Source organism: Phodopus roborovskii, unplaced genomic scaffold, assembly GCF_943737965.1.
Source record: "Phodopus roborovskii unplaced genomic scaffold, PHOROB, whole genome shotgun sequence".
NCBI classification, from domain to species: domain Eukaryota; kingdom Metazoa; phylum Chordata; class Mammalia; order Rodentia; family Cricetidae; genus Phodopus; species Phodopus roborovskii.
In genome coordinates this window covers 7,007,799-7,020,039 of record NW_026126460.1, presented here as the reverse complement: position 1 = coordinate 7,020,039, position 12,241 = coordinate 7,007,799, and the positions used below count along the sequence as shown (strand labels likewise).

The 12,241-nt window shown below is 48.8% G+C and overlaps 1 protein-coding gene across 1 annotated transcript; it reads right to left on the bottom strand.

The window, feature by feature from the left end:
- Positions 1 to 6,878: 6,878 nt before the first annotated feature.
- Fzd7 (frizzled class receptor 7) lies at positions 6,879 to 11,400 on the bottom strand. Its single transcript, XM_051190283.1, has one exon. It carries the CDS (start codon positions 10,914 to 10,916, stop codon positions 9,198 to 9,200), a length of 1,719 nt encoding a protein of 572 aa, XP_051046240.1. The 5' UTR covers positions 10,917 to 11,400; the 3' UTR covers positions 6,879 to 9,197.
- Positions 11,401 to 12,241: the final 841 nt, after the last annotated feature.

Here is a 12,241-nt window from a genome sequence, read left to right as displayed (position 1 = left end):
TTCAGATCAGATCAAACTCAGATCTTCTGGGTCCTGTGTCCAAAGTCCATGGTGTCTTTAGCAATAGTGATATTCAACCTCTAGAAGCAACCAAGAACAACAACAATACTCTATATTGTTTTGGGAGTCTCTCAGACTTCCCTGACCAAGAACTTGAAAGGGGGCTTCTAATATTGGGATTTTTGTTAGGTGGTCTGTGGCTCTTGGTGGGACATTCCATAGATTCTTCTATCAGGCTTGAGGGCCAATTGGAAGTGCCATCCTAAGTTAATTTTGTTTTGTTTTGTTTTGTTTTCTTTCTTTCTTTCTTTCTTTTTTTTTTTTTAAAGAAAGAGTTTCATGGATCCTATGAAACAGAGGATGACCTTGAACTTTTGATCTTCAGGCCTCATGCAACTTTTTTTTTTTATTCTGAGCCTGGGATTTCACATATGCTAGCATGCATCTATAGCCACACATGCCAACTTAATTCTCACATCCAGGTCCTTGGATCTTGATGTAGAAATTTATGTTGGGGAAGAAGGATGGGCTTGTCTGGGTGGTGGTTCATGCCTGTAATCCTATCACTCTAGAGGCAGAGGCAGAGGCAGAGGCAGAGGCAGAGGCAGAGGCAGAGGCAGAGGCAGAGGCAGAGGCAGAGGCAGAGGCAGAGGCAGAGGCAGAGGCAGAGGCAGAGGCAGAGGCAGGCAGACCACGTGTCCAGGCCAGACTGATCTCATAGCCAGGTGGGCTCTGTCTCAAAACACCAAAAGAAAAAGAAAGCATCTAAGTAGTATTTATGAGCCTTCTGCCTCTTTCTAAGAAAAAACCAAATACTCCTTGGGAACGAGCACTGAAAATCCCCTTCCCAATTCTGCCCTGTCAGGATGTAAGTTATTTTCTTCCCCTTGGAACTGATCTGGATCAAATTAAGAGGAATAATAGAGAATGGAAGACATTAAGAACTCAGTAAATATTTTCGGCATGGTGATTAGGGGCACCAACCAGAGTCAATGTGGCCACTCTCTGGCTCACCTTGCAGGCCTAGGTTTCCCCACATGCCAACTGTGGGGGGGGTAATTATACCTACCTCCTAGGGTTGTTATAATGTGTGAGTGAGATCATTGTGTATTTATCATAAAGATGTTGGTATTTGCTGGGTACTTATTAGGTACCAAATGCTGTCGTTAGGGTTTTGGGTAAGTTGTCTTGCTCACTCTACCATATGTACCCAAGGCTCTGTGTATAGTTGGTGCTCAGGAGAGGTCAACAACTATAAAGATAATCACTATTGCCAAGAACACACAAAGAACTAGTCTGTACCACCCTTGCCAACATGCTGATACCATCACAAAAAGCCAGTGCATACCCAAGGCTCCTCTCCTGCCCTTCTTTTCTCTCTCTGCTTTGGCTATGCCACATATTTAAGTCCTTTTGTCCTGGGGGAAAGAGAACCAGATTCAGTTTTAGGGTGATCTGGGTGGATCCTTTTCTGTGGCTTGGCTTGGGATTACTTGGGACATTGAATAAACTGCTTTTAGCCTCACGACTGTGGTTTCCCCATCTTTGGAAAGCATTCAAGGTACATCTACCGATTTGTTAGAAGTTTAAGTCCTCTGGGAGAGAATGATGCTTTGAAAACAAAGAATGCAGCGTTTTCCCATTTACTCCCTAGGATCCCTGCCCCAGTGAGACGGTGCTGTTATTTGTACAGGGGCCTCTCTGGCTGAGGTTGGGGTAAGTCCTACTAGACACTGTGCTGAACACTGGGCCTGCCTGGCATCCAGCACCCAGTGACTGTCCTTTGGAGCTTTGGAGAATCACAGTTTTAGCTGGTTTCTCTGCTGTACATCTGCTGCTAAAAGCAAATCAGGGACCAGCTGCCACCTAGCTTTCCTTTCGGTGACTCTAGACCTGGAAATAAGAACTAAATGCTATATGCCTGCGTGCCCCCTGCCCCCTGAATTTAAAAAAGTATGATTGTTGGTAGGTTAAGTGGCACATGCCTTCCTCTCTGCTGCTGTGTTTTTTATCCTGTCTCACAATACCCTCCCAAATGTCCTTTTCCTTTTGATTCAATCATGCTCTAGAACCTTCATGGCCAAGCTAAAGTTTGGGGCTCCTATTTCCCATGAGTGTATAGTGCTGGACCACAAAGACAACTTGTGTATTTATTTGTGGATATGTGGAACTCATCTCATCTTCCTCTCCTCTTTGTCTCTGCATCTTAAATGCCCTTTCTTGCCCCAGACATGATTATCTCTGGAGAACTCTTGAACGCTGAGTAGCAAAAAGAGCTTTACAGGTAAGAGGCATTAACAGCACTCACTAGCACAGGCCACGGCACAGAGCTTCTCAGAGCATTCTTGCAGTTAAGTGGACACTCAGCATAAGCATGTTGGAACCCCTCACAATACCTTCAGGTTCACCTTGTTAGTTGGGCAGCTTTTGAAAGAGGCTTGAAGAACCTAGAGAAACATTTAATTCCTGCCTGGGTGGAACGAACTGGTTTGCCCCTATTATTTCAAGCATTTGAGTATAGATTGGTGTTAAAATACCCAAGAAAATGCTAAACCTGGCTTTGATATGGTCACACATTTGGAGAGAAAGCAAGAGTACATGGAATAAAATCTTTGTTTTTGAGAGTCTTACTATATAGCCAGGCCTGTCTCAAACACAAATCCAGTGCTGGGGTGTGACACTCAATCCTAACACCCTTACACAGAGTGAGGAGATGGCACAGCCTGTTTCAAAGTTCCACAGCCTCCAAAATGTCTGAAGCAGCTTCTGCCGATGTAGAGTGCATACTTACTTGGTTGGCTGAAGGGTAGAGCACACTGACCTACCTGTAGGAAGACTCAATCACCCAGGCATTTTATGAGAGTTGTGGGAACTCTGCAAATGCATGTACCAGTTTAGTACACTGTACGATGATTGCAGTGGCTGCCACTGGCCATCATCTCAGAGGCCATCTTTTCAGACTTGAGGAGAGCAAGCCACCAGAGGAGAAAGAAGCAATTTAAGAGCACATAGGTTCTAGAGTGCCACATAATCTGGATTCCCAGGAACAGATTCTTTCCACGTGTCTCTCTGTGATGGACTGACCAAAACAGAACTGTACCAGAGGCCAGGCTGCAGAGCACAAAGAGCATACCATGGTCAATGTGAGGACATCACCCACTCCTTCTACCTGCATCTGCATCTGTACACCTCATTGATACTCTAAAATCACTCTTTGTAATGAACTCACCAATGAAAGCATCATGGAGCTAGATTAAGGCAGCCTTTCGAATAAACACTTGCCTAGTCCCAAACGTGACACATTTCAATAAAACTTGCTGTACAATTAAAACAGACCTTTCAAATTGTCTTTTCATTAGTAATTGCTTTCCATTTCAGGGTTGAAATAAGTGTGAGAATAAGTCAAATAATGTATCTTTAAGAAAAGGTCAAGTGTCATTTGAATCTCTCTCCCTTTGTCTTCATCATGACTTTTTATTTGCTCATTCTTCCTTGATGGACATGCTCACTCTGAGCTGGGTCTGGACCTATTTCAGGAGAGCTTTGTCTGTCTTACTTCACCTGTTCTTCTGCTGGTATCTTTGAACTGGATGCTGATCAGTGCTTTTATAAATATGATAAACTATTGTTTATTGTATTAAACATATAATAAATTACTATTGTCAAACTTGCTTACCCCTATGATGAGAAAATTGTGTATGTGCAAACATACACACATCTATCTGTCTGTCTGTCTGTCTGTCCATCTCTATGTCTATCTAATCTCCCCAAAGAGAAGGCTGGGGAGATGGCTTGCTTACTCCACAAATACAAGGACCTAAGTTAGGATCTTCACACACATGTAAAGCACACATGTCCCCAACACACAAGTATGTGTTAATGTAATTAGGGCTGAGAGGACAGAGACCGAAAATCACTGGAGCTCACTGCCCAGCCACCCTAACGGAATTGATGAGCTCCAAGTCTGGGAAAAAAAAGAAAGAACCAGCATCAACCTCTGGCCTCTACTTCATACACGTGCGTACACACACCCATACTCACATTTCACTCATCCACATATCCCCCACATGCAGACAAAAGATAACAAAAGAAAATAAGAAATACAATGTTTACCAAAGAACTGGCATTGTTATGGTAACCTTTTAACTAGGTTTAATTTCCTAGGAAGTGTGAGGAATATAGCTTCAGATTTTTTTTAAGACGTATTAAGAAGAGTTTAAGAATAAACCTTTTGAAACCAGGTTAATTCACTGAGGAAAGGGAAATAAGGAAAAAAGAAAAAGAATGTATATGTCTTAGTTAGGGTGTCTGGTGCTGTGATAGAACACTACAATCAAAGTATCCTCAGGAGGAAAGGGTGTGTTTCAGGGCAGGTACCCAAGGCAGGAACCTGGAGGCAGGAACTGATGCAGAAGCCTTGGAAGATGCTATTTACTGCTTCCTTCTCGTGGCTTATTCAGCTAGCTGGCTTTACCACCCAGGACCACCCATTCAGGGGTGGCACATCCCCCATGGGCCACCCACGTCAATGCTTAATCAAGAGAACTCTCTACAAGTTTGTACACAGGCTAATCTGGTGGGGGCACTTTCTTAATTGAGGGTCCCTCTTCCCAAATGACTCTAGCCTGTGTCAAGTTGGCAGAGAAACTGGCCAGTACAACATCTATGAACTGTTCATTTAAGTGTACACTGGAGTGTTTTCAGTCTCTTCTAGGATTTCCTGGAGCCCCATAGACTGTTATTCACCGTTCACATATGCATACACAAAAATACACCATCTATAAATAGCCATCTGCCTTTTCAGTGAAATTAAAGATGGGAGAGTGAGAAGAGATTTTTCTGAGTGGAATTACAGGGCTCAAACCTACAGCTGTTATATTACGATAGTCTTACCAAGAGAATTTTCAATATCACTATATTAAGTACATTTTAAAAATTAATAAATACTAAGACATTAAAAGCCCCCCACAATGCTGAGAGTTCTCACACACCCACTTACCAAGATTAGGTGTTGCAATGCATTGTTGTGTTTTGTTTTATAAAGTGCAGGAAAGTTTTCAGTGTTTTTGTTCCATATCTGGGGATTAACACCAAACTCCGGCCAATGTTTTTCTTAAACTCTCTATATGTGCTCTTTTGCAAACACTCTCCCTCACATAGTTTCTGCTAAAATGCAAGTTTTTAGGAACCCCCACTAAAATTCTTAGTAAAGGTTTGACCTTGACGGGCATCCTCCTGTGAAAGAAGTTAGCGCGGGGACTTTCTCCTAACAAGCACCGGTTAGTGATCTCTTCACAGGCTGTTTTGTTCCCTCATTAGAGACCAAGCCTCTGTAATCATTGGGAGCTCTGAAAGACAAGGCAGGGATATGTTCTTAGGAGCAGCCACAAGGCCTCCCTTGGAAAGGTCTAAGTGCCTGCGTCAGTTGTTTACAACAAGAAAAAAAGAAAAAGGGAAAGGGGGGGGGGGGGAAGGAGGAGAAGATCAAGTAGCAAGGTCCTTCCATTTGCTCTGAAAACAAACAGGCCATACAGATTCCCCATTGGAAGACATGGTTTTACCTAAAAGTTGCCATTTTATGACTGAAAAGTGGATAAAGAAGTGATTCAAAGTCACTAAGTTTTCTCTCCTTGCTGCCCAAATCTTCACCTATTAGAATGACCTCACACCCATTGTGATGTTAAGAACTCATAAAAAACAAAACAAAACAAACAAGGCTACTATGGGCCAGTGTCTAGCTAGTTGTCCTCCTCCTGGAGAGAACTGTCATTAGTTTTCATTCTTTCTGTTGGTAAAACACCGCCTGTGTGAGCCTGTTAATTAGAACAAAACCAGAACTGTTTCTGATATGCTTTAGAAGTACAGGCATTTTCAGCCGGTTATGGGATGGGAGACACAGCAGCACCGGCTACTTTGGGTACAATTGGGAATTGGCACCTTAATTAAACAAGAGGCAAGTGAAAAACTATCAAGGCTTAGAACCCAGAGTGTGAGGCTGCCTTGACCGGTTTCCCCAGGGCTACCCAGCCTCCTCTGATTCCAAAGTTAGCCTCTTCAAGAGCAAATAACAGCCAAGTGGCTTCTGAGGCCACCTCGGGGTCAGGCAGTAGTCTATTCCTGCCGGTTGCTGAGTCACTGCCCTCAGAGAGCTCTCAGCCTGCTTTAGTTTACCTAGAAGGTAGAGGGAAGGCTCCAGCTAAGTGTTCCACAAAGGTGACCACTGCTCTTATCTGGAAGCATCTACAAACTTTCCCTACCCCCTGCATCCAAAGTGTTTAAATATTAATAAATTAGATAAGGCCTATTAGCGCGCACACACACACACACACACACACATACACACACAAATTCCCAAAGAGGGAATTTGTCCTCCTTCAAACATGGGCTTACTCCGGCAAGGTTAGTAAAATCAGAGAGATGCAATGTACATTTGGAACCTCTAGTAGGTCCTCACAAGCTTCCCTGAAAAGGCTTAGAGCAGTGGCTCCCTACCTTCCTCATGATTCCACCCCTTAATACAGTTCCTCATGCTGTGGTGACCCCCAACCATAACATTATTTTCATTGCCACTTCATAAATGTAATTTTGCTAGTTATGAATTGTCACGTGAAATCTGCTATGCAGGATATCTGATATGTGACCCCAAAAAGGCCCAACCCTCATGTTGAGAACTGAGAGGTAATGTGGCTGAGGAGGCCATGGAGGGGAGTAGGAAACAGAAAACAAGAAGAAAACAAAGCCATAGGACAATCAAAGCTTTCAGGACCCTAGGCCACCATCCTCTTCTATGGGGGGACACACCCCATGACACACCTTCTTTCCACAATAAAGTTTTGTCCTTTGGTTTACTATCTCAGGAAGAGAAAATAAACATTCGCTTTATATTTTTTAAAAAATTTATTTGTGATCTGTACATGTGATAAAGTGGGGTTTCATTGTAGCTCTTTAAAGGCAAAACAAAACAAAAATCCAAAGTAAAAATGTATAAATACAATATATATTTTCTTACAAAAATGGGAGATTTACAAAATATACATACTGCACTGTCTCTATTTTACAAATTTCACATGCACTTAAGAGATAAAACACAAAAGATGCCAAACTTGTGTAGTGGCAGCTAGAAACAATCTAGTTTTTTTGAAAGTCTCAGAAATACAAGATCACTTTAAGAGCAGCTCCATTCAACTGAATGTGACATATATATAAAGTAATTTGTACTCATGACAGTACCCCCCTGATTGGAATTTAACAACTGCTCTGAGAAACTGAGCAGCCCTGCAAGACGGGAGGACAGTGTGAGAGGTGGAGTAAAGGTTAGCTCCCATGGTGCTCTGCTTAGCTTTACACAATCACGCCAAAGAACCAGACTTCTATTACAGGATGAGAAAGTATACGATTTAAGATTAATAAGTTTAAGTCTTCTAGCACATTTCAAAGAACTCCAGAGTCACTTTGAAGTGTACCTTCCTTTAATGACTTCCTGAACCTGGCACAAGCTCTCCTCTCCCTTCACGATGGTCCTTACACATCACCTCTTCACGCAACCAGAGAAAGGAAGGGTCAGCATGGGTTTCTCAGATTTGTAGGCAAAATGTTTTTAACTCTTTAACTTTCCCTTCCTTTTGATTCTGTCAGTATTATGCCTCTTCTTTAACTGTGAAGATTCAAACTGGATGGGGAGCCAGGTGTGGTGGTCCACACCCTTAATCCTACTTAACCCAGCATTCAGGAGGCAGAGGCAGGGGATCTCAGAGTTTGAGGCCTGGTCTACAGAGTGAGTTCCAGGATAGGGAGGGGATACACAGAGAAACTGTCTTGAAGAAAAAAAAAAAAAAAACCAACCAAACAAACAAACAAAAAAACCCAACGCCCCCAAACACCAACAATAACAACAAAAAAACCAACCCCCCAAAAGACAAACAAAAAACCAAAAGAAACCCCAAAAACACACACACACAAATTGGAAGGAAGGAGATGGAGACAAAACCCCCGAAACTTAGGTTTATGGGGGTGTGGAATGGAGGGAGATTTCATTAAGCTGTTTACCAGAGCCTGTTAGATCATGTGTTCTGAATTAAATCTGTTTAAAACAAATAACAAAACTCCTTGCATTTCCTTTATTCAAGTCAGAACCTTTGGCTGAATGGGTACGAAAGCACGGTGCCCTTTGCTTTTCCTTAAAAAGGAATGTTTATCTCAACCAAATTAACAACCGAAGGGAAACCGCAGATTTCTGCTGCTTTGCCTATAAAAGCTGCTGCCTTCACAGTTAAGCCTTTCCTCAGGGAGACACTTTTGTATCCCCCTTTGTCTCTTACAACAAAGACAAGGGGGAAATGCATTCCTATTTTGAAAAGCAACAAGTCATCTCTTCTTTTCAGGGTATGAAACCAAACAAAACATTCTTTTTCTTTCTGCCTCGCGCCTTCCCAAGAAAAATGAAAAAAGTAGCAGGACTATCATCTACCACTCATCTCCTTGGCCTCCTCTCGGAAATGTTAGCGTTCTCTTTCGCAGCTTCGCGTTACGATTCTAGCAGGCAGGCCTCCCCGGCCTTCCAAATGCTTATTTTTACCAGACTTGAAAGGAGTAGGGGAGGAAAAACAAGGCGGGAGGGGGTCGGGGAGGCGGACTGTAATGTCTGACCCTGGAAATTAACCCATCTGGGCTCCAGTTTGGCCCCAGTGAAAAGAGATTATGGTTTGACCACCGCTTGACAAGGGCACCACAGGGGGCCCCCATCTTCCCAACAAAGCACAGGCTGCAGACAGAACGCTATCTCCCCCTCCCCCGGCCTCACTGGAGTGAGGACAGCCACTTGCCTTGCAGCAGGGATTGGACTCAACCCTGGCTGAGCTCTGGCGCCGGGAAGAACTCGCCAGTCTCTGCTGAGGTCAACCTTTCCCTCAAGGCCCTAGCCGGCCTGTCTTTGACAGTTAGCACCATCCTGCAGGTCTTAGCGCCGGAAGTCTTTTCACCCACACTGCCTTTTTACTTTTCACTCAGGCCTCCTCTCAAAACCACCTCTAACCCCCAAATCTCTTCTCACCTCCAAATAACATCTCACTTCCATGTTAAAGCTCAGTGGAGGAGGGGGTAGCTTACAGAAACAAGTCCCCACCCAGCGGTTCTTTCCCTACCACGCCTCTCCTCCTCCAAGGAGGTACAAGAGGCAAAGGTGGGGGAAGGACCGGGGCTCATACCGCAGTCTCCCCCTTGCTGCTGTGGCTGAGTCTGTGGTAGAAACGACGCCATGACTGCAGGGTCTTGCCAGACCAGATCCAGAAGCCGGTGGTGATGCCCACGATCATGGTCATCAGGTACTTGATCATGAAGACTGTGAAGTCGGGGCTCATGGGCGGGAAGTGGCCCGGAGGGCAGGGCACAGCGTAGCTCTTGCAAGTCTGTAGGAGCCAGGTGCGCTCCCAATGCTCACGGAAGGCCTGCTCGTAAAAGTAGCAGGCCAGCACGATGGTGGCTGGCACGGTGTAGAGCACGCTGAAGACGCCGATGCGCACCATGAGCTTCTCCAGCTTCTCTGTTTTGGTGCCGTCGTGCTTCATGATGGTGCGAATGCGGAAGAGAGACACAAAGCCGGCCAGAAGGAAGGACGTACCGATGAAGAGGTAGACGAACAGGGGCGCAAGCACGAAGCCCCGCAGCGCATCCACACTAGAGAGGCCCACATAGCATACTCCACTGAGTAGGTCCCCGTCCACCTGGCCCATGGCCAAGATGGTGATTGTCTTGACCGCCGGCACAGCCCACGCGGCCAGATGAAAGTACTGCGAGTTGGCCTCGATGGCCTCGTGGCCCCACTTCATGCCAGCTGCCAGGAACCAAGTGAGGGACAGAATGACCCACCAGATGGAGCTGGCCATGCCGAAGAAGTAAAGCACCATGAAGAGGATGGTGCAGCCCTCCTTCTTGGTGCCCTGCGCCACCGTGCGGTAGCCATCGTCCGAGAAGCGCTCCACGCACACGGCACGGTCCTCTAGCAGGAAGCCCGCCACGTGCGCCACAGCCACCATGAAGTAGCAGCCCGACAGGAAGATGATGGGTCGCTCTGGGTAGCTGAAGCGCCGCATGTCCACTAGGTAGGTGAGCACTGTGAAGAGCGTCGAGGCGCAACACAGCACCGACCACACACCCACCCAGAGGCGGGCGAAACGCCTCTCCTCCTCTTTAAAGTACATAAGGCCGTTAGCACGGCCCGGCTCGCATGGGGCACCGCAGTCGCGCTCACCTAGGAAGCGGTAGCCCAGGTAGGGGGGCACTTTGAGCTGGCGCGGGCACGAGAAGGGGAAAGACCACCGGCCTCTGCCATCTTGGGGGGGCATGGCAGTGAAAGGCGGGTCTGGCAGGTAGGGAGCAGTAGGGTAGGCGGTGGGGCCGCCGCCCGCGCCCCCGGAGCCGTCGGACGTGTTCTGGCCCACGCAGATCTCGCCGGCGCCGTGCACCGGGAAGTTCTCGCAGCGCAGCCGCTCAGGCCACTGGAAGCCGAACTTGTTCATGAGAGCCTCGCAGCCTTGGCGGGCGCGCTCGCACAGGGAGCGGCACGGAGGAATGGCTTGGTCGAGCACCGTGCATACGGGCGCGTACATGGAGCATAAAAAGAAACGCAGCTCGGGAGAACACTGCACCTTCACCAGCGGGTAGAACTGGTGCACCTCGAGGCCGGCGTCCTCTTGGTTCGTGTGGCCCAGCAGGTTGGGCAGGATGGTCTGGTTGTAGGCGATATCCGTGCACAACGGGATGGAGATGGGCTGGCAAAAGCCGTGGTCGGGTACCGAGATGCCCTTCTCGCCGTGGTACGGTTGAGCCCGGGAGCCCGTGGGTAGCGCGCCCAGAAGCGCCAGCACCAGGGCGCACAGGCCCAGGGCCGAGTGCGACGCCGCAGTGCCGGGGCCCCGCATCGCGGGCCGCGAGTGCAGTGGCGTTCTCAGCTGGAGGAAAAAGACGAGGCGCTGGGGAGCGGCTTCGATGCAGGGAGGCGCCGCCGCGCCCGGCGCATGAGAGTCCTCCCGGCGCCGGGGCCGGGCCGTGGGCGGCGCGGAGCCGAGGGCGCTAGGGTGCCTGCACGGCGGGGGCGAGGCCGCCAGCCGAGGGGGCGCCGCAGCCGCCTCCGCGTGGCACTCACGAGGCCGCCGGGGACTCAAACTCCTGGGCCTGGGCTGGGGGATCGGGGGTAGGGTGTCGCCTTACCCTCCCCGCCGAGACGTAACGGTGCGGCTTTCTCTTCGGCGACGGGCTACAAGCGTCTCCGGTTACCTTTCAAAGTTTGCTCAAGTCTCTCGAGCCCCGGGCGCACGGCGATGCCCACGTCCCCCACACCGAGGCGGGCCTCCGCCAGATCAGAGCCCCGCGTCTCCGCCTGCTCGTCCGGGCCGCCGCCTCGGCGGTACAGCTCCGCCTTCTCGCCTCGAGGCCCCGCGGGCGGCCGTCTCCTCCTCCAAACCTCGAGCCTCCTTCAGCCCCGGGAAGGTCGGCCCCAAGTTTCAGTCAAACGTTTGGTTCTCAATTTGAGTCCGATCGGTGCCCAGGAGCTAAGAGCTGGGCGAGTTCTTTTTGGAAACCCAGTTGCGCGGAATTATAAGTGCCAAGGCTCCTGCACCCGCGGCCTGTCTGCGCCTGGCCTCTCCTGCCCGAGCAGTCCGGGCTGGCTAGTGCCCGCGTCCGCCGCCGCCCGCCAGGGAAGGAGCGCAGAGTAAAGCCTGGGAGCCGCGCTGGTGGCTAGAAGAAGAGTCGGGCTCGCAGGGTTTTGGGCCGCCCCGCCCCCTCCCCTCCCCCCATTCACAAACCACTTCGGGGGCGGGTCCCGAGCCCTCCGGAGGTCCAATGGCGCGCTTTGTTTTCTCTGTAGACGCCTTCCGATTGGGTGGAAGTCGGAAGGGGCGGCCGAGGGAAGGAGGAAGGCGGTGCCTGAAGCGCTCTGGGCGGATTCCTGAGGGGAGGGGCGGGGGACTGGGAGAGAAAAGTTAGGAGAAACTTTTACCCAGAATTGGCTCAGGGGAGAAGAACGCACCAGAAAGGGAATTTGCTTGAGAGATTGGTTCCTCTTCCGGGTACCCCAAAACACACATTCCTGAGCAGAAGGGCGCATTCGCCAAAGGCTTCAGCGAGAAGCTGAGAATAGCGCAGCGCTTGGGCGGAGAGACGTGACCCAGAGTCACGTTAGCCTTGCCTGGCTGGCTTGGGCGGGAGGCTTTTGGTTAGCATCACTGTGGGTCGGGAAGGGGGT